Source organism: Gopherus flavomarginatus, chromosome 7, assembly GCF_025201925.1.
Source record: "Gopherus flavomarginatus isolate rGopFla2 chromosome 7, rGopFla2.mat.asm, whole genome shotgun sequence".
Lineage (NCBI taxonomy): Eukaryota > Metazoa > Chordata > Testudines > Testudinidae > Gopherus > Gopherus flavomarginatus.
Window position 1 is genome coordinate 72,449,923 of NC_066623.1, and position 21,525 is coordinate 72,471,447.

General features: G+C 38.5%; 1 protein-coding gene across 1 annotated transcript; it reads right to left on the reverse strand.

Annotated features, from left to right (window-relative positions):
* Positions 1–414: 414 nt before the first annotated feature.
* ATP6V1G3 (ATPase H+ transporting V1 subunit G3) lies at positions 415–19,735 on the reverse strand. The gene is made up of 3 exons (XM_050961490.1): positions 19,643–19,735; positions 9,425–9,525; positions 415–925 (listed from the first exon to the last, which is right to left on the reverse strand). The coding sequence occupies exons 1-3, from the start codon at positions 19,722–19,724 to the stop codon at positions 752–754; spliced, it is 357 nt and encodes a 118-aa protein (XP_050817447.1). The 5' UTR covers positions 19,725–19,735; the 3' UTR covers positions 415–751.
* Between the last annotated feature and the right edge of the window lie 1,790 nt (positions 19,736–21,525).

Sequence of the window (21,525 nt, forward strand, 5' to 3'; positions counted from 1 at the left end):
AATCATTTATATCAATTTCAGACCTAAAGTAAGACCTGTAGGATATATGGTGCAATTTAACAGTAGGACAATTCTTTGAGAGTGGCATGGGCAGATAAATATATAAAATCAGCCAGAACTATATTGTGCATTTATACTTTATAAATTACGAAGAGCCACCACTGTGGATATATGAACTATGTTACTGGATGCAGTGTTGTAGTTATGTTGATCACCCACTTTGTCTCATTATTCTAGACAGGTCATTGCAAATGCATACAGGAAACTGAAAGAGTTTACTCCTATAATCCCCATAACCAACACAGTCCAGTTGCTCAAAACAAGAGGGAGAAGTTCTTTAATTTTAAGTAAAATGAAACATTATCATGTATCTGATCATTTTAAATGTACTAAAGATTGGGACAAACGATTTCATGCAACACACCAAGTAGTACAGAACATTTTATATAAGAAAAGAAATAAAGACACCCACTAACAAGCTGTCAGTGTCAAATAATCACTTATTCTGCTGTTGTTGGCTTTCTACTATTTAAATGACAGGGTAATAGCTATCAATAGGAAAAACAAATCCATTCCACCAAATGCTTGTGAAACCTTGTAGAATTTTGTCACATAAAAAATTTTGTGTGTGGTTGTGTGCTTTGGGCTTAGTGTTTCTTTCACATACAGACAATCCCATAAAGGAGAAGATGATTTGGGTTACTAGGAAAACAGTGTGCCTTCTCTTGATACATGCGCACATCAATGGGATTTAAACCGCATCTCTGTAGTTTGGGTGGATTTCAGGCTTGATGTCATATACCATGTTCAAAAGTTGTTTCATTACATTTTCCTTGTACTTGTGGAAGCTATTAGTGATGTCTCGGATTTTTTCTGTTGTTTGGTCTTCTATTTTAGTGGAGAGGTTACCTTGGGATCCCATTATCTACAAAGGCAAAACAAGAGAAACCCTATGATCAAAATAAAGGCTTACGTCACAGCCGTGTCTACTGTAGCCGGGGCAGCCTCTAAGAATGTCTTTCTATCCCTGAACATAAACATTAAGCAAAACTTTCACAATGCTCTGTAAGAGTCAGGTTTAAACTAGATTAAACCATAAACATAATAAACAGGATTAATGGAATCTCTTTGGATACTTGTTAGCAATGGAACACATCCCCACATAATGCAGATTTCCAATGTCACTGTTGCGTACAATGTTTACTAAGAGTTTTTTCTATTCTATAACATTCATTTGAATATTTTCATTTTATTGATTAATCTACTATGTTCTGTCACTGATGGGTTTGTTTGAGCTCACAAAATTAATGCAAACCTCGGTTTTTGAAGTGTGGAAGATGGGAATGCTTCCTAATAAATAAATAAAATAAATGAAGCCTTCATGTTTGCAAAGCACTGAAATGTCTTCAATAGTTACTGATGTATAACCCTCAATAGGCCTATTTGAGGCCTTTTAATATTACATTTTCTTATCTGGCCAAATACCAGACAGCTTCTGGCACAGTAAATATCAGGACATTTGCTTCAAATGTAATTGTATCTTCCCTTCTTTCTAAACTAGCTGAATATTTCCACAAGGTTATGTTATAAACTGATGCACACATTCCAAATCTGTGACTTCATCCCCCCATTGCTCCAACTTCCTGTGAGTGTGCTTTCCTTATAGAAGAGTCCTAAAGAGTTTAATCAAAAATTATATTCCCTGCTGTAGGATGGCTCAGAAAACTGGGAAAAGAAATGAATAGAAAATGATAGCCTATTAGATCTGTATAGAATCCAGTTGTTGTCATCAGTATTAAATTCTATAGAGCTTGTCCATATGAGTTCCAGTTTTTCTCTTGGCAGTTGCTGCCGATAATTCTAAAAATAATGCAATATATAGTAGCTATCCATAGCTTAAGAGAACACCGTGAGTGTGATAAAGGAGCAATATATAGTATGAATTGTAGGTTTTGTGGTTTCGAGGCACACCCCTACTATTGTTTCAGTCCTGTGGTTCTCTTGAGCAGAGGCTATTTGTTGAGGCAAATTGTGTTGTGGTTTTGTGATGTGGTCCAATGGTCACAGATACATGGGATGATATAGGTGAGCAGCAATTCTCCAAAAAGGGTCATATTTTTGGAATTTAATGTACACACTCTCATATTATTGGAAAGTTTATTTTAGGTGTATTTAGATGAGGTTTGATGTAGAGCTGTCAAGTGGTGCTGTAAGCCTGAAGATGAAGTGAAATAATGGTACCCAAACTGAGTATCTTTTTTTGCACAAGCGGCAAAGAGTCCTGTGGCACCTTATAGACTAACAAACATATTGGAGCATGAACTTTCATGGATGAATACCCCCTTCGTAGGATGCATATGACTACATGCATCTGACGAAGTGGGTATTCACCCACAAACGCTCATGCTCCAATACGTTTGTTAGTCTATAAGGTGCCACAGAACTCTTTGCCGCTTTTACAGATCCAGACTAACACAGCTACCCTTCTGATACTTGTTTAGCACAGTTCCAGAAATACTGTTTACATTAATTTCAACACCTCAATGTGTTGTTTATTGGTCAAAGCCAGCAAATGACAATGTATTAAAAATATATATATTGGTTTTGCATGGCCAAGTTTGTTTTTCTTTTCAGAAATGATGATACTGTTTAGCATGTGATAAAAAGAGTGAATATCAACATAATGCAATATACTTACATGAAATGTTTTTGCATTGCATATTCTGAATTGTCAAAGTGTCTCACAAGTGATTATAGTAGTTTCCCATACTTTCAACTGAAATTTGCTGACCAGGTCAGTCTCTTGCTGAAGGTTGGGCACCAGTAGATTATGTGCCAATGGTTTATAGTGCATAGTTGGTGGACATAAATACACGTGAATTCCTAATGTAACGTGCCTCCATTTATGAGCTTTTGTACCTACAATGTAGCAAATAGTTTGCCTGGTAGAAGGTTTTAATTGGTAATTGCCTATGTATGTAGTACAAACCATTGAAATATACTAGAATCTAGCTTTTTAATTTAATTATGCACAGTTCAGAATTAATGTTAGAGATGATATGCTGGGCTTCAATCAAGTGCTCACTAAGTGGAAATGGCAATTTTGATACTAACATAGATTTAATCTATATCGATTTTAGCACAAGTTTGTATATGTCTACAAAATGAAAAATGGTGGTAGTGGCTGTGAGAATACTAACAATATACCTTGGGAATTTTACCTCCACAGGGAAATATATGAAGATGTGGAGGATACAAGTCCCTTAAAGTTTTGTGATAAACTCAGGACAGATAGCTGCAAGGGAGGGGTAGGAATCAGTCCCAGAGGGTTAAAAGATCCTCCTCCTTATCAACTGGGAGGCAACTACAGGTCAATCAGGTTCAACTGAGAAAGGGTTACCAAGGTAGCAGTTAGAATCAGCTGAGGGGGAGCTACCTGAGGTTAATTAGTATCAGCTGATTCCAACTTAGGGCTGCCTGAGACCTTTTTAAGCCCTTCCCTAGGAGGAAGGAGCGGGGAGAGCAGAGAGAGAAGGAGCCCTGCTGCCAGGTGTGTAGGAGCCGCAAGACAGCAAGCCTCACCAGGAGGAGAGGCAGTACTCTCTCCCACAAGGGATTAAAAAATACTCTAAATAGGACTGGTGGAGATACAAGGAGCAGACTTCCCCTGTGTCCCAAGGGGGACCGCATTACCCAAGCCTGTCTCACCAGGCTAAAAGCAGCAGAGACTGGGGAGACTGAGAAGGTGCCTTGCCACAGCTTATATCCAAGAGAAAAAGACCCCACAAACATTGAAAAATGTGCTATTTGTCAAAAAAATCAAAAGAATGCAAATCTGTCAGAAACCACTAATGCTGCACAGAATTCTGTGATGCTGGCAGCAGAAGCCAGGAGAGATGAATTGTATTGGTGGAGACTGTATGAGTTTTCTAGTTTAAGTGATGTGCCACCAATATTCTATCACCACGGCTGCTTTTGGAAAAACACAAGCAAGTCAAATTTGCCACGTCAGGGATGTACTGAACCCAGGAAAGAAAACAGACTCTGAATCTGAGCAGAGAGCATCAAGTTCACGTGCTTCCATAGCCATCACAGCAAGCACATCCTACCGTGTTTGATCCTGGCGCATTGTTTACTTGAGAGAAACACACAAGAAAATTAAGAAATTTTGTAAATTAGAAACATTTGAGAGAGCAACCAATGTAAGGGAGGCAGCACTTCAAAGAAGAGATGGTGACATATTGCACAGACTGTGTGGAAGACTTGATTGCTAAGGATGCACTGTATCACTCAATATGCCTTTCTTCCTACTTATGTAAAATAAATCCTAAAGCAAAACCATCTAGTTACACTTATGACATAGCATTTTATCAGCTGATTGAAGAGATGACAATGATCTTATGTGAAACAAGAAGGCTCTTCTCCGGTCCAAGATGCTATAAAGATACAAAGCTCTACTTGTCTCAGATGTAGAAACTGCAAGCTATTCCAGTCCCAAATTACAGGTAAGATTAGAAACAACATTGCGGTTTTTCAAATTCATTCCACGCAGAGGATGGACAAGGCATGTCTACCATCATTCTATGCAGTGCAATGACATTAGCTGATGGTATCTAAGCTGCTAGTCATCTGAAGCAGGAACTTAAGTCATCCAAATGTTTTATAGATATTCTTCTGGTGAGGGAGCCTGATGAACAGCTTTCAAATGAACAAGTGGTTTTGCATAATGTTACTTCAGTCCTTTGGTCTGAAATAGCCAAAATGAAATCCTCAGCATATTATCCAAAGCCAGTTTTTGCAGTTTACAGAGGTTAGCTGCTTTTGTTCCCCAATTAGTGCAGGAGTTTGTCCTTTGGTTGCTGGCTAAAGAGGCATATAACTCAGCCAGCAATGTCATACCTCAGAAGACCATCAGAGGATTTGCTTCTCAGTTGTGCAGTGCATAGTATTTAACGATTCCAAAATTATCACACCATTACACATAAGCCTTGTTACACAGCTACACATGAGTTTGGGTCATGCAATTTAATTGACATACAGCATCTTCAGAGATTCTGGATCAATTATGGTGAGCTAAGGCGATTCATGACTAATGCTGCAAAAACCGAAGTAGAAGACTCCAGGTAGGTGTGCTCATTTCAAATGAAATTGAACCACTTCATGCTGGTGGAAATCTCATCCATGAAGGAGATGATAGTATAGACATCAACACAGAGACCACTGATGGAAAGAATACCTTCCATTCGGTGGCCAGAGTGCTATTTCAAGAACAGACTGTAGATAGTCCAGCATCATGGGAATTTCACTGAACCCTGCGAAAGAAAAGTCACTTAGTCTCCCCCGGTAATCAGAGTCTCTGATGCAGTGTGCAGCATTTGAAAAACTAGAACACGTCCAGAACTGACTTGCCATGAAAAAGTACTTGAGAAAATAAACTTTTGTTACCTACCAATGAACACTGTCCGAGATTTCTCCTGGTATCTTTAAGACTACTACCTTGTGATGTCTTGCCAATATCAAATGATATTGGTAGCGTGAAACAAAGAAAAGCACCTACACAGCAGTTGCATATGCACCTATTGTGGATGTCAAGATAGCTGCCAGGGCCAGTCTCCTACAGTGCTGAAATATCAGCTACTCTAGGATAGCAGCATGTCATTTACACCAAGAATCAGCAGCTGTATGCTGTTGCTCGGCAAGTGAAATGGACTCTCTCAAATGAACTTGGTACCAATATGATTTGTACTCTGCTGTTTTATAACATGTATTGGGAAATTCTGGGGAGATGCAGGATTGCTGGAGTTTCTTGTTGATTCTGTTGTGTATGCAGCTTGTACTGCAAATCAAATGTTTGCAGGTAAGCAATTCAGCTGTGTTCTACGGCTTGTGATTTTTGCATTTGAGGCACTGAATGCTCTATACAAATTTATTATTACATTTGATTTTACTCTTTAGATTGCTATTGTAATGATTTGAGGTCAGAAAGGAATCTGATTTTATGTCTTGAAATAGTACATAGAGTCATTAAACTACCAGAAACAAATGCAAATATTTCAAAGTGGTCATTTTAATGTGTTGATAGTGTCATTGTTTTTTCTCATTTCTATGGTAATGGCACCACTTGACAGGTCTACATCATACCTCATTTTAAAGTAAACATAATAAGCTTTCAAATGATGCATGTTATATGTGTGTAGAGAGGGTACATGAAGTCAACCAAATCAGTGGTCTCTTGCCGCTCACCTAATATCACCAAATTCATTTTCCGTGTGACTTCAGCCCAATTTTGGCCCTCAAAGATGACACAGTGAATGAATTAAGATTCTCCTTTAGAAGGATTTCCATTGAAATGATATTCATTTTCTAAGTAGCTTCTAAGCTACTTAGAAGCAATTGGTCCATAATATAGAATTAAAACTTTTGCTAGTTTGAGAGAAATAAAAGGAAACAAAATTTTAAATGCTGGGAAGGGATTATTATTATCTGTAATAATTATTTTTCTGAGGATATTAATTAGCATTATATGTAACTTAACTTTGGGCTAAACCCTGAGGGCCTTTACTTGGGAAAGATCTGACTCCTTCCACATAATGAGCCATCTTCATAGAGAGAACTTTCTGCAGATTCAGGGTAGCTAGATGTTGTCTCCAAACCAAACCCATGGAAAATGCTCAAGAGCATTACTACACACTTAGGTGGAACCTCCTCCACACCAAGGACCCCTGCCCCTTAATTCACACCATAGGAAAAAAATACAGTATTTTAAGTTAATTAATGATTGAATTTCTACCTGGATTTTTTCAGGTTCGTTCTTTTCTGCTACTGAGTTCCAAACTCTTCATATTATTGAACTTCATTCGATATTGTATTTAAATTATGATCTGTTTTGACTTTGAGGATTTTACACTAGCGTCAGACCAATGACTTTCATAGTGTTGCTCCTAATCTTACATCTGGTATGAATGAGATCAGCATCAGGTCTTGTATCTCCATAGGTAGGTGCCATACCTTAAGGATGTTGTACAACTCGTCCATTGGAGTTTAAATTAACCAGGTAAATTGTGCACTTATTTACACCCCATTTCTTAGGTTTAATTCATTCATGTTTTCAAGCAAGGGCCATAGTATTATTTCACTATGAGAGAGAGTCTCAAAATTCAGCAATCGATTTTGTACATCCCAAAGTTAGAATCCGTGGGAGAGAGTTGATTTAGTCTGTTATAAAGATAGGCCCGTTTGGCAAATTTTGGATCCAGATCTGTGCTCAAATTTTGCACACTGCTAAAGTGGATATTAGCAATTATCACTCTTATTCAACACTAATTGTTGTTTACTGTTATTTTTTATTATGGTCTGATATGTTGTGGCTGGGGTGTGAGTCATCACAGAATTTAGTCTAACATGTCTCTAACAAGCCGCATTCAAGATGCTAAGTACAATGGTAACTTTAAATGTGGCTGTAATAACTGTGGAATTATAAATGTTTGCATAAGAATACATGAGCCAGCACAATGAACTAGTTAGCGACCACTGCTCTGGCATTGACCTCCTTACTGTCCTCCAGGCTTGGGTTAATAATGTTGTCATTCTTCTGGGACAGACAAATGTCCGACATAATGGGGTCAGGGAAAGTGAAGAAGAGCTGTAATGGTTGGTTGCAACATGCTGGCATTGGAAGAGCTGTATGTGCTCTTGGCTTCTTGTGTAAACCGCTTCAATCCACAATCTACAGTATTAGCTCAATGTGCTAATTGTGGGTTTAATGAAAAAATTGTGTTCAAAGTGATTCACAGAGAAATTTCTTTTTCCTTTGCTGTTTCAGACATCAGATGACAGATTTTCTCATTCTGGCTTGAATGTAAAGGTGAACACATCTGAAAGATAGTTTACCTTTTTTTAAATGGTCTGCAAAAATCTGAAATAGTATGTGCAAGACAAGTCTGCCTGCTTTACTGTGACATTATCTCTTGGAGCTGACACTCTGGCTGAAGTGACAAGCTGATAAATTTGACTTCCTCTTCTCCTCCCTGCCCCAGTCAACTGTTGTAGCTTTACAGGGAATCAGACAAAAAGGAAGGCAAGTAAAGCAAAGAGAATAGTTTGTGATACTCCTTCATGAAAACAGCAAAGAAAATTGCAAAATGGTGGAATATCTAAAATTTACTAAATTTTAGAAATTCAGGTGCAAAAATGCCAGCCAGATTACAGTTTTACTCTGAAAAATGTAATGAAAAAAAATCAGTTTTGAACAGATGTTGCTGTATGCATAGTTGGAAGCTAAGATTAAATTATTAGAACTAGATAAATAAAAGATTTTTCATTTCACTGACAGTTTAAAAAAGTTAAAAAGAATTGTTTGGCTTGGACCAAAATTTAATTTTTTTCAACTTTTTGGTGAATCAAAAAGTTGAAAGAAAGATCATTTTGGATTTTTATGTATATAAAAAAATTAAGAAAATTTTGCAATGGAAAGTCATTTCAAACCAAAAATTTTCCAAAACAAAATGTTCACATTTGATCAGAATTCTGTTTGTTGTTGTTTTTTTGCAACCAAACTTTCATGACATAAACACGAACTTGTAAAGCATCACAATGTTGCTGAATCTGCATTTTTTACTGAAAAAAAGTTTTGGCTGTAAAATTTTGTCCAACACTATAAATGAATAAACACAATAACTTTTCAAAGGGCCTGACCTAAAGCCTTCTGAAGTCAGTGGAAAGATCCCCATTGACATCAATAAGTCACTGCAACTCCAACTCTTTGAATATTAGTTAGCAACCAAAATTGTACCTTACTCCAGCTTCTGCTCCGATGTTAATAGAAAATCTGCCTGGCATTAAAAAAGAGAAACTGAAGATACTTTTTAAAAAATATGTGCATTATATATATTTCCCAAGAGACGGGCCTGAGTGGTCCCTAGTATCTGAACAGTCCTGAATTTTAGAAAGTTTAGATCCAAAGTACCAGATCCAAAAGTCCCTGAAGTCTGTGAAAAGAGCCAAACTTTGCAGTCCAGCCCCATTGCTAATATTTTCAGTGAATAAGTAAATTTAGTCATTATGAATTGTTGGCCAGCTGATAGTGTACCCAGAGCTGTCTCTAGGTGCCAGTGTTCCAAGCATGTGCTTGGTGTGGCCCTTTTCAAGGGGTGGCAGTTTTCTAGGGGTGGCTCTCCAGCTTTTTTTTTTTTTTTTTTTTTTGCTTTGGTGGCGTCACTCCATGCCTCACCCTCCCCCATTTTTTTTTTCTTTTTTGCTTGGGCAGCAAAAAACCTGGAGCTGACCCTGACTGTACCGTCCACAAACGATCTACAGTAAGAATCTAATACAATGCTTGCTGAATCATTTCCTCCCCTTCTCTATTGACTTCCATAGACATTGAGTCAGACCCTCTGTGAAATATGTATGTAAGCTTCTTACTTACGTTAGATTGTTTGTGCCTGAATTCCCTCTCCCTCTGTAACCTATAGTGGTCTATCTCTGCTATGGCTTCTTCTTTGGCTTGCTTCAGTCTCTTTCCCTTTCCTGGACAGAGAGATTAAACATAGAATTACTTTGAAATTAGCATTGTGCCTGAAAAGATGGTTGTCTCTATACAGCATAGTTTTCCATGTTCCGAATCCCCAGTAAAGTACTTGAGAGGTTTGATTGCATGCGGACTACTGGTAAGATTTTCAGGAGTGCCTAAATGATTTAGGGAACACAAGTTCCATTGAGAGCCGATAGAACTTGTGCTCCTAAGTCACTAAAGCGCCAAACCTATGATATTAGGCCCTTCTTATCCACAGTACACAACAATCAAAAAAAGGTGTAGGTTTGTCAACAATATAGCATACGGTATTTTCAACTGAGTTCTTTATCACAACATAAATGACAATTTCTTATCACTGCTTCATGTTTAAATAAAATACTTATCTTTGTTTAATTGGCAACAGTAGCAACCAGAGAACAGGTTTGAGTTGTCACTGATTGGAAGAGACGTTATTCTGTAAGATTTGCTGTATTGATTTGCTGCCAGAAATCCTTCTGTCCACGCCAACTGGATTCTATTTAATCCTGGCAAATTTCCAAGGCACTTTGAAGGTACAGCTCAGCCACTAGCAAACTAAGTTGCAACATTTACATTTTACTGATCGGCCCCCTTTCAATTTGTAAAATGCACAGGTGGGTGATTAAGACACAGAGGACATCAAAGCAGCTTTTGTGCACTAATGTGTGGAAACATGAAATTGATGGCAAAATCAAGATTATATTTATTTATTTATTTATTTCAGTAAAATCCTTGTTATCTGGAATGTTAGGATTGGGTGGGGAGAGAGGAGTGCAGTCAGCGAAGAGTTATACTTACCAATGGAATACCAATTTTCAAAGAATTAGAATACAATAAAATTAATCAAGTATTAAATAGTATACAGGTACTTACCAATCCAGTAGTAGTACTGCACTGCAGAGTACTTGGTTTCTTGAAGCACTTAGGTGTATATGGGTAAAGTTTTCTATACAGCGGGTTATCTTATGATGCTACATATCACTATGGGCAGTGCATGGCATATACTCAGTTCACTAAAAATACACTTAACTTTAAAATTTTACTGAACATAATTTAATTTTTGATGATTCAGAAGGCACTTCAGGATCTTGCAGTGCCTCAGGGTCATCAACATCAATTATCACTGTAGATGTAGAAAGTGTAGGAGATTGGGCTGAATCTCTAATGACCCTATGACACATCCTGGAAGCTGCTTTTTTGAATAAATCCCTGATACCAGCTTGCTTACTTGTCTTCTGCCTCTTTTGCATAAGAGTACAGAATGTGCAATTGCATAACCTCCTGGGCAGTATACTAGTCTTGGTTACTAGATTGAATCTTTGTGTTGGAACATATCAGAAATGCCGGTTAATAGAGCTTTCTGGTTGATAAAGTGATGGATAACACAGCTTTTAGTGTATTATGTTAAGTGGCCCTTAGGTTGTAATAAAGACTAAGGCCCTGATTCTGAAATGACTTATGCACATGCTTAACTTTACACACTTTGAGCAGTCACATTGATATCAATGAGTACTCCCAGCATGTAAAATCATTGCAGAGTTGGATATGATATATATAACTCCTGGGTCTGACAGGATGCTATGTGTAGGAGGAAAGAGAAAAAAATAGTAGAAACATGTTGCTTATGGAATTGGAACATGAAACAAGTGGTGAGCTTGTGATAACTGCTGGAATTTGATGTTTATGTGTGTATTTGTTTTATAGGATTTTGGCAAAATACCCCTAATCCCTACAGGATCCTACAAATTCTCCACAAACTACTTTATGGGAAACCAGCACTTTTCAGCTGAGGGAGCCATAGTTGCTGGAACTAGGGGTGCTGGTGGTGCTTCCGTACCCCTGGCTTAGTGAGGTCAGAACATGTAGGGATAAAGTGAGAAAGGCTAAAAGCCAAGTAGAGTTGAACCTTGCAAAGGGAATTAAAACCAATAGTAAAAGGTTCTATAGCCATATAAATAAGAAGAAAACCAAGAAAAAAGAAGTGGGACCGCTACACACTGAGGATGGAAAGGAGGTTAAGGATAACCTAGGCATGGCCCAATATCTAAATAAGTACTTTGCCTCAGTCTTTAATAAAGCTAATGGGGAGCTTAGGGGTAAAGGAAGGATGACAAACAGGAATGAGGATATGGAGGTGGATATTACCACATCTGAGGTAGAAGCCATACTTGAACAGCTTAATGGGACAAAATCGGAGGGCCTGGACAATCTTCATCCGAGAATATTAAAGAAACTGGTGCATGAAATTGCAAGCCCGTTAGCGAGAATTTTTAATGAATCGGTAAACTCAGCGGTTGTACTGTACAACTGGAGAATTGCTAACGTAGTTCCTATCTTTAAGAAAGAGAGAAAGAGTGATCCGAGTAACTATAGGCCAGTTAGTTTGACATCTGTAGTATGTAAGGTCTTGGAAAAATTTTTGAAGGAGAAAGTAGTTAAGGACATTGAGGTCAATGGTAATTGGGACAAAGTACAACATGGTTTTACTAAAGGTAGATAGTGCCAAACCAACCTGATCTCCTTCTTTGAGAAGGTGACAGACTATTTAGACAAAGGAAATGCGGTAGACCTAATTTACCTAGATTTCAGTAAGGCATTTGACACGGTTCCACATGCGGAATTATTAGTCAAATTGGAAAAGATGGGGATCAATATGAGAATTGAAAGGTGGATAAGAAACTGGTTAAAGAGGAGACTACAACAGGTCATACTGAAGGGAGAACTGTCAGGCTGGAAGGAGGTTACTAGTGGAGTTCCTCAAGGATCGGTTCTGGGACCAATCTTATTTAACCTTTTTATTACCGACCTTGGCACAAAAAGCGGGAATGTGGTAATAAAGTTCGCGGATGACACGAAGCTGGGGGGTATTGCTAACACGGAGAAGGACCGGGATATCATACAGGAAGATCTGGATGACCTTGTAAACTGGAGTAATAGTAATAGGATGAAATTTAATAGTGAAAAGTGCAAGGTCATGCACTTAGGGATTAATAATAAGAACTTTAGATATAGATTAGGGACGCATCAGTTGGAAGCAACAGAGGAGGAGAAGGACCTTGGGGTATTGGTAGATCACAGGATGACTATGAGCCGCCAATGTGATAAGGCCATTAAAAAAGCTAATGCAGTTTTAGGATGCATTAGGCGAGGTATTTCCAGCAAAGATAAGGAGGTGTTAGTACCGTTATATAAGGCGCTGGTGAGACCCCACCTGGAATACTGTGTGCAGTTCTGGTCTCCCATGTTTAAGAAGGATGAATTCAAACTGGAACAGGTTCAGAGACGGGCCACTAGGATGATCTGAGGAATGGAAAACCTGTCATATGAAAGGAGACTCAAAGAGCTTGGCTTGTTTAGTGTAGCCAAAAGAAGGCTGAGGGGGGATATGCTTGCTCTTTATAAATATATCAGAGGAATTAATATTAGGGAGGGAGAGGAATTTTTTAAGCTTAGTACCAGTGTAGACTCAAGAACAAATGGATATAAACTGGACACTAGAAAGTTTAGACTTGAAATTAGACGAAGGTTTCTAACCATTAGAGGAGTGAAGTTCTGGAAGAGCCTTCCAAGGGGAGTAGTGGGGGCAAAAGACATATCTGGCTTTAAGATTAAGCTTGATAAGTTTATGGAAGGGATGGTATGATGGGAGAGCCTAATTTTGGCAATTGATCTTTGATTATCACCAGATAAGTATGCCCAGTGGTTGGTGATGGGATGTTGGATGGAATGGGATCTGAGTTACTGCAGAGAATTCTTTCCTGAGTGCTGGCTGGTGAGTCTTGCCCACATTCTCAGGGTTTAGCTGATCACCATATTTGGGGTTGGGAAGGAATTTTCCTCCGGGGCAGATTGGCAGAGGCCCTGGAGGTTTTTTGCCTTCCCGTGCAGTGTGGGGCATGGGTCACTTGCTGTTGGATTCTCTGCAGCTTGAGGTCTTCAGACCACAATTTGAAGACTTCAATAACTCAGGCATAGGTTAGGGATTTGTTATAGAAGTGGATGGGTAGGGTTCTGTGGCTTGCTTTGTGCCTGGGGTCGGACTAGATGATCATATTGGTCCCTTCTGACCCTAGAATCTATGAATCTATGAAGTGGTTTCTATCATATACAAAGTTTACAGTTTGGTTCAATGGCTCTCAGCACCCTCACTATAAAAATTGCTTCCCTGGAGGGAGCTATAAAATGCGAGCTCTAAAGCTGATCCGCAATGGGGAAAAAGGAATGAGTTTCTTTTCTGTTTTTATATTTGGTCTTGTCGTGCCTGGAAGGCTCTAGGATGATTTATGAATTAATGAAATGATGATCCCACAAGCAAAGCACGATGACATTTTTCAGATGAAACTTTTTTTTTTTTTTTGCCAAAAATTGTAGATTCTGGTCAACCAAAACATTTTGTGAATTTGCATAACATTTGCTGGATTGTTTTGGTAAAAAAAAAATCCAAAAAATTGAAACATTTCATGTTGATCTTTTTAAAACAAAATGTTGAGATTTTTATTTGAAATGTCATTAAAATTGAAATTTTACTTCAGCTTTATTTAAATTAGGCAAAAGCCACACAAATTAAGTATTTTGTTTCAGGCTGAGCAAAAATGATATTTTTTTACTTTTTCAGTTTGCCAGAAATGGTTGTTTTGTGTTGACTTGAACCAATTGATTTTCAGTTTTTGTTTCAGTTAGTGATCCAAAAAATCATCTGTTCATACACACCCAAGAGCCATGAAGGTGAACATTGGGCATTTAAGAAAGCAAGTCTTAGTCTGTTTAAAAGATCTTTTTTTTTTGGTTAACACCTATTCACAACTTTACACTTATTAATGCTTTGGAGCAAAAGGTTCATCACACGCACACCCCTTCAATTAAAGTGTGAGAGTTAAAAAAATTCCTTTTCTGAAACGCCCAGAAAAGTTCTCCAGCAAAAGCAGAGTGCTAAGAGTTGATGTTCCTCATATTTGTAAGATAAAACCAGCCAATCCCATAACCCTCCCCCCCACTATCCTTAAATATGCCAGGCCTTTATACATTATTAAGCATTTTGATCAGCTTTAATCTGCTCTAACAGTGAAACTTGTCAAGAGATGTGCCACATTTTGAATCTATCCTACTAAAATTCCCCTGCATGTAATCCTTAAATGCCATTTCTCACAGAGTCTGCTAGACACTAAAGGCCTGGTTCTAATATCAGTTGCACCTGTGTAAATCAGAAGTAACTCCACTGAAATCACTGTTGTAAAACTGGTGTAAGAAAGAACACATTCAGGGCCTAACTATCCATTTTTGGTACATGATTCAGTCCAGGCAACAGCACCAGACGTGAGGCAATTGTTCATTTCTTCTGTTTTACAGCATGCTACCGTGGATTTGTTTCAGTTGTTCTGTACATATGAAGCCATATCAGATGTAACCGAGTAATATAACTCTCCTAGGCATAGCTCAAAAACTAATCTGAAGTTTTCCAGAAAAAGTTCTTTTAATGGGTCTGGAACTCAAGAAAATTCTAAGTATAAATGACTGATTGGGGTAAATTATCTGCTTAGTGGGCAGGCCAGTACCAAGTCACTACCAGTATGTCAGTGAATAGATTTAGAAGCAGAGAAATACCAAACACACTAAATTCCTTTTAAAGCTTTGCATTGATTTATGGGCTACTTGACTCACTGAGTGTGCTTATTGTAGGATTCAAGGAGAGATCAGATGTGACTATATAAAGCCTTTATACAGAAGGAGCAATACACAGTGTATAACCTAGTGGATTTACTGAACATCAGCCCATCCTATGGAATGTTTTTCTGTTTACTTAATTACACTTGTCAGAGTACACAAGTCACTGGGAGATTGCTAGGAGTTTGTAGAGAAGGACAGAGGATGGACTTTTTTACCCATTTAAGCATAGATTTAATGACTCATGTAAATGCTTGAGATTGGCCTGAGGAACAGAATTTGGAGCTAGGATTGGGTCTTAATTTTGAAATACGACCCCTCTAAATTTGAAGGTCTTCAGGTCTGGGTTTCCAGTTAAAGCTTTATAGAGCTACTCCTTAATAATTAAATGAGGGTGCCAAATTCTCAGCAGATGTAAACCCGCAGAGCTCCAGTTGACTTTGATGGGAGCTGTGCTGATGTACATCACACAATCTGGGTTTGGATCTCGAGAACAAACTAAGCTACCCTTAAAGTCTGGGGGAGTTGCAAATTTGGGGTTCCAACTGGGACCCATCTCTAGTACATTTGTTACACATTTGGTCACAAACAATCCCTCCTGACCCCATATTAAATAAATTAAGACACATTACAGAATTGGATTTCTCTGGTTTTGGCAATTAATCTGATGAAGAAAAAAAAAAAAAGCCCTGACATTTTTTTACTGTGTTCTAGTAAGTAAAATGTGTAAATATATATTGTATCTGCTGCCACACACTGGTTGTCACTTAACAGTGACAGCCATTTAGTTTCTCCATGACACCATTGGTCATGGTACACCAATTACTTTGTTTTGGAAGAGTTGTGGGTGACTTGCTGCTAGTGTACATTGCTGCCTATGTATGTGATATTGCATATACTGCACCTGATTAAATCAATTATTAACTAGATCTAAACTTGCTGTTTCACTAGAGGCAAGAGAAAATGAATGAATCAGTTTGTCTAACATTAACCTCTTGTCTGCTACCCTATCTGCACAACAAGTCTTGCTTTTCAAAGTTAGGCCTGTTGTTCAGGGATAGAGGAGACTTTATGGGTTAGATTTTCTTTTGGTGTAAATCAGTGTAGCTCTGCTCAAGTCAGTGGATCTGGTCCTACATGTTTAGTAGTGGCACAAAACTGAAATTCAGTCAAGACTACTGAGAAGCGTCAGCTAGAAATAGCTGAAGGCAGGGAGGCCAACTTGATGACAAAGAGAGATGTGCTATATTCATTTCAGGAGGTGCCAAAATAATCAATGAATATAGTGAAAATAAGTTTGACATGGTGTGTGTGTATGTGTTTGTGTGTAAATGTATAATTATGCTGACTTGAAGTTTTGACCAAAAACTCTGGCCACCAGCTTCAGCAACAACAAACAGATCTTCCACCAACAGATCTTCATTGAAAGGGCACATTTACTAGGGGGAGGGGAGCATAGGCAGCAGAACAGAGCACTGGCTCTGCCCACTCCCCACCCGCTCTCATCCACCTGTATGGGAAGGGACATAGCAGTTCTGCTGAAACTGCTTCACCTTCTGTGATGCTCCCGTCCCCTGCAACGTGGTGCAGAGAGGGGGATCTCTTACCCTTCTGCACTGCCATCATGCTGACCAGGCTGCAGTTTCACCTTTGGTGATTCGGTAGCCCTTTATTAGTCTTCATTTCCTCTATTCAGCTGGAAAGTATTGTTAAACAGCATCAGGAAAAAATGTGCACTTGGTGCAGTAGTTCTTTAATAGTAATATGCTGCCTTGATTAGTAAAATATTGGTGAGATATTTAGGACTGCTGCAGGTTTGTGAGGTCGTGCATAAAAATTAAATCATGGTAAATTGGTCATTTCTGCAAATACCACATTTTACTTTTGTAAATGTGTATCTCACTTGCCATTAAACTGAAGCTGCCTTGCTCAAATATGCTTTGAAATTTCAAATACATAATTGAGGATTCTCTGGTAAGTTTCTACATGTGAATGGCATGACTGTAATTTGCCAAGCACTAAAATGTCATTCTTTATATATATATATTAGTTTCAAGACCACATTAAATTGTCTGTTATGTAGGTATTTGGAATACTCATTTTGAGGAGGATATGCCGCACTTTATAAAAATTTAATATACGTTAGTGGATCGGTATATGCATTTTTTATATTACATGAAATATATACCAGATATTAACCAAGAAAAGGCCAAATACATCATTTGTTTTTAAAAACTTATTTCTATTAGTGTTTCTTTTCTCTCTTGTTTTGTCCAACAGGAGCCTTGGTGGACTGACATCCCTGCTCTGACAATCATGTTTATTTTTGAGAGTTGGGTAATTATTAATGAAAATAAGGGAGGCAAGGCGGCAGAATTTTAAAGGGAGATTTGGGTTCAAAGATCGTTTCTGGAATGTATGAAATGAGTTGATAGTCTAATTCTAGGCTCCAGAGGACATTTGTTTATCTCCTTTGCAAAATCCACTGGAGCAGTTGCACAACAGCTGTTTTTCAATGTAGGTCATGTTTACAGTTAACATAGCAAGGTTTGCATTAGAACAGATAGAACAAGTTCACTGTTTTACTTTGCAATGAGATTTGCTGATTGCCAACCTGTGAGCAGAATCTTCTGATGTTAACTGGTACAAATTGGCTTAGAGCTGGTGTTTTCTGAATTGAAACAGAATATTCTTGATTTGCTTTTCAAATGACTATGTGCACAGGTTGCCTGTTAAGTGATCAATATGACAGATACATTAGTATTTTTAAATGACTGTTTCAGAAATATTTGGGTTTTTTTGTTTACATTCTATTTTATTTATTTCCAACCATGAGTCAAATTCTGCTGTCATTTACATAGGTCTAAATCCAGAGTGATTCTTTTGAAGTTATTGAAATTATTATGGATTTAGACTGGTATATCTGGTCTGTGTTAAATTACTGCTATGAAATATGGACATTCAAACAATGAATAAAAAACTATAATGCTTTAAATTATGGTTCATAGAAGAATTCTGAAAATACCATGGGTAGACCACTGTTATAGCAACAAAAGCCCTAGTGTAGATGCAGCAATATTGGCAAAATAATCTGATTGCTGGTATACCTTATTTTGTTTGGATACCTGCTAGAAACTGTGTTGCCAAAAGCACATTTTTGCTGGTAAAAACTGTGTCTATACTAGGAAGTTTTTCTGGTATTCCTACAGTAATAGAGCAACCTTTTCTAGTGTAGACAATACCTGCTCTATTCTAGCTATTCATGTAAGGGAAGGAGAATACATTGTACCCGTATAAAGCACCAGTTATACTGGTATAACTGTGTGCACACTAGGGGCTGTCCCAGTTTAATTATTACAGTAAAAAAAGCATCCCCCTAACCAAAATGACCATACACAATCTCTTTGTAAACTAGATCTTAGAAATCCCAAATGGGAATCTTGCTAAGGCCTGACCTTACTTGCATTTAAGTCGAGAGTTTTGTCATTTACACTAACAGGCACAGATGGCAATATTTAGCATACGGACAGAAATCTGTTCCACTTCTTTAGATTGTGAGTGAATCTGGTACTTCCAATTTGTCCTTTTTAGAGAAATGTCTTATCTTTTGCTCTGTTTCTGATACTAAACAATAAAATAGTTTACGACAGGGACAGGTTCTAGTTGTTTCCCCTTCACCAATAATTCTTAAAGACAGGAGACAAACATAATTTGCTTAAAAATAATATAGATGAAGCAGGTACTTGATCAATATATATGTTTTGTAACTCTGACAAAACAATTGCTGGGTTTCTGTATTTTCAGACTTTAACGCTAATCCCAGTGCCTCAGCACTGTCAGAAGCACTTAGCTTACTGATGTCAGTTTCTTGCTTCAAGGGGTTTGGAAGGTGTTTTAAGCTAAAAAAGCTCTGTGGATATCCCATGTGGTGTGGCAGTGGTTGAGGTGATGACAGTAAGAATGTATGTTCATGCACAGCAGAGTAAGTGCACCTGGCATCTTAGGTCCTGATTAAGTATGGGCACAGTTTAAGTGCATGTATATAATTATGCTTATCAATTATCTGGGTTCCTGATTTGGAAATATTCCATTTGGCTGACTAATTTTTTAAAAAATTCCTCCAAATCAAAAGTAAGCAGCCACAAACTTTAAGTTATCAAAACTAAGGGCCTAATTCTGGCAAAACTCACATTGACTTCATTTAGGGCTAGATAGTGGCGTTGACAGGTACGATACCTTTCCTGCTTCCCATTTGCTCTGCAGGATAGTAATTTGCATCTGGGCTAAACCAGCAGCAAATTGCAATACTTTCCAGGGCACCTCAGCTGCGTTGGCCAGGAAAAAGAACCCAACATTTAAAAATAAATATTGCGGTTTTTATCTAATGAGTATTCAGTGGGAAAATACAATAAACCCAGGCCAGATACTTACTCTTTTTGGCTTCTTCTAGTTTGTCTTTGGCGCGTTTTTCTGCCTGTAAAAGTTGCTGGATTCCCTGAGACTGGCTGGTCATGCTGATTTTTGGGTCTGTTGTGCCTTTGTAATAACTGAGAGTGCAAGGGAATTATATACCATCGCCTACCTCTTCATTTTGTGTTTTGTTTTGTCAACATTCAGTACAAGACCCATCCAATCTGCACCAGTCCAGCCTGCTTTGGGCAGATTGTTGTTGTGCAACGACAATGAAGGGTGGAATCTGGAAAACCACGCTGACTGGTTTTAGAGATTCTCTCCTTCTCTAGGTCACACAATACCTATAATGAGTTAATTAAAGCACTGTGGAAAATAAGGGAATGATGCTCCAAACTTACAGTTTTAGGAGGTTTATTTAAAAATAAATCCTCTGCTGAAGCAGAATTTAGTTGTTAAACTCTTGTTAGTGGGATCAGGAACAAAAAAGATTTTGATTTTCTGCAGTTTTCTTTTAATAGCAGTTTCCTGGGCACTATGTCAGAATAATAGGACGAACAAAGTCGACCTGGGCCAATAAATAGAACTGTGCTTGTGCCTCTCTTTGTTTTTGTGTTCCCTGGAAATTTTAGTTTTACTGGCAGAAAATGAATTTTCCAAGTTCCAAGCACAAGAATTTGCAGTTTAAGCAAGCATGTGTAACCCACTGTTTAGAGTATGCCTTGCTGCATGCCTGGTTGTGTCTGATCCATAGAGACTGAGGGCTGGTCTACACTAGGGGGGGGAAATCGATCCAAGATATGCAGCTTCAGCTACGTGAATAGTGTAGCTGAAGTCCAAGTATCTTAGTTCGAGTTACCTACCGACTTCATGGCGTGGGATCGACGTCCGCAGCTCCCCCTGTTGACTCCGCTACCGCTGTTTGCATTGGTGGAGTTCTGGAGTCGACAGGAGCTCATTTGGGGATCGATATATCGCGTCTAGATGAGACGCAATATATCGATCCCCGAGAAGTCGATTGCTACCCGCTGATATGGCCGGTAGTGAACACATACCCCAAGTGTGCTACAGCTACCACTGAGGTGATTCAACCCTGTTGCTCGAGCTAGAGGCTTATGCTCATAACTTTGGTGGTCCTGCGTTTGATTCCAGTTTACAAGCAAAATGATAGTCACACCCATGAGTGCCAATAGTGCATGCATGCTAATCTGCTTAAATCATGTGCCATTGTTTCTGTTCCCCGTTTCACCAGTCACAAGCAAGCCACACAGCTCAAATTTGGAATCTTTACAGTCAAGCACTGTAAAGTATTTGAAAGATTTTAAGTATTTGAAAAGATATTTGAATAACCAATCCTTCCATGTTTCCTCCATTCACCTGTGTAAAGGCTAGGGATCATTCGACATTGTGATTCAGATGGTTTATTTAGCTGAATTAATGTCTCTGGTTCTTTCTGCTGTTGGCTCTTGCTCCAAGGCCCTTTCTTCTCTGGAGCTCCCCAGGGCAGCTGCTCTGAACTGCTTGCATGCTGCAAGGCTGTTATCTGGCCCTTGTGAGAAACTGCCTATTGTTGCTATGCAGCTCTCTTTTCCAAGGGGCTGCATGCTTGAGGGAGAATGAAAAGAGAGAAACCTCTTGTCCTATTTCTCTCTTTCACTGGGCTCCAAATGGCAGGAGCCTGGGGAGAGTGAAAAGGAGATTGTTTCCTTTTGTCACTCCAATAGTGTAGAGTGACTCTGCACACTGAATCTTACCCAGGGTGACCAGACGTCCCGATTTTGTAGGGACAGTCCTGATATTTGGGGCTTTGTCTTATATAGGTGCCAGTACCTCCCACCCCCTGTCACGATTTTTCCCCCTTGCGATCTGGTCACCCTAATCTTACCCAAGGGAAGTACATATTG

Coding starts and splice junctions, on each gene's coding strand:
- ATP6V1G3 (XM_050961490.1), bottom strand. CDS start 19,724: ATGACCAGCCAGTCTCAGGGAATCCAGCAACTTTTACAGGCAGAAAAA. Junction 9,526..19,642: donor ACTAGAAGAAGCCAAAAAGA/GTAAGTATCTGG, acceptor CTCTCTGTCCAG/GAAAGGGAAAGAGACTGAAG. Junction 926..9,424: donor TCAGGCACAAACAATCTAAC/GTAAGTAAGAAG, acceptor TTGCCTTTGTAG/ATAATGGGATCCCAAGGTAA.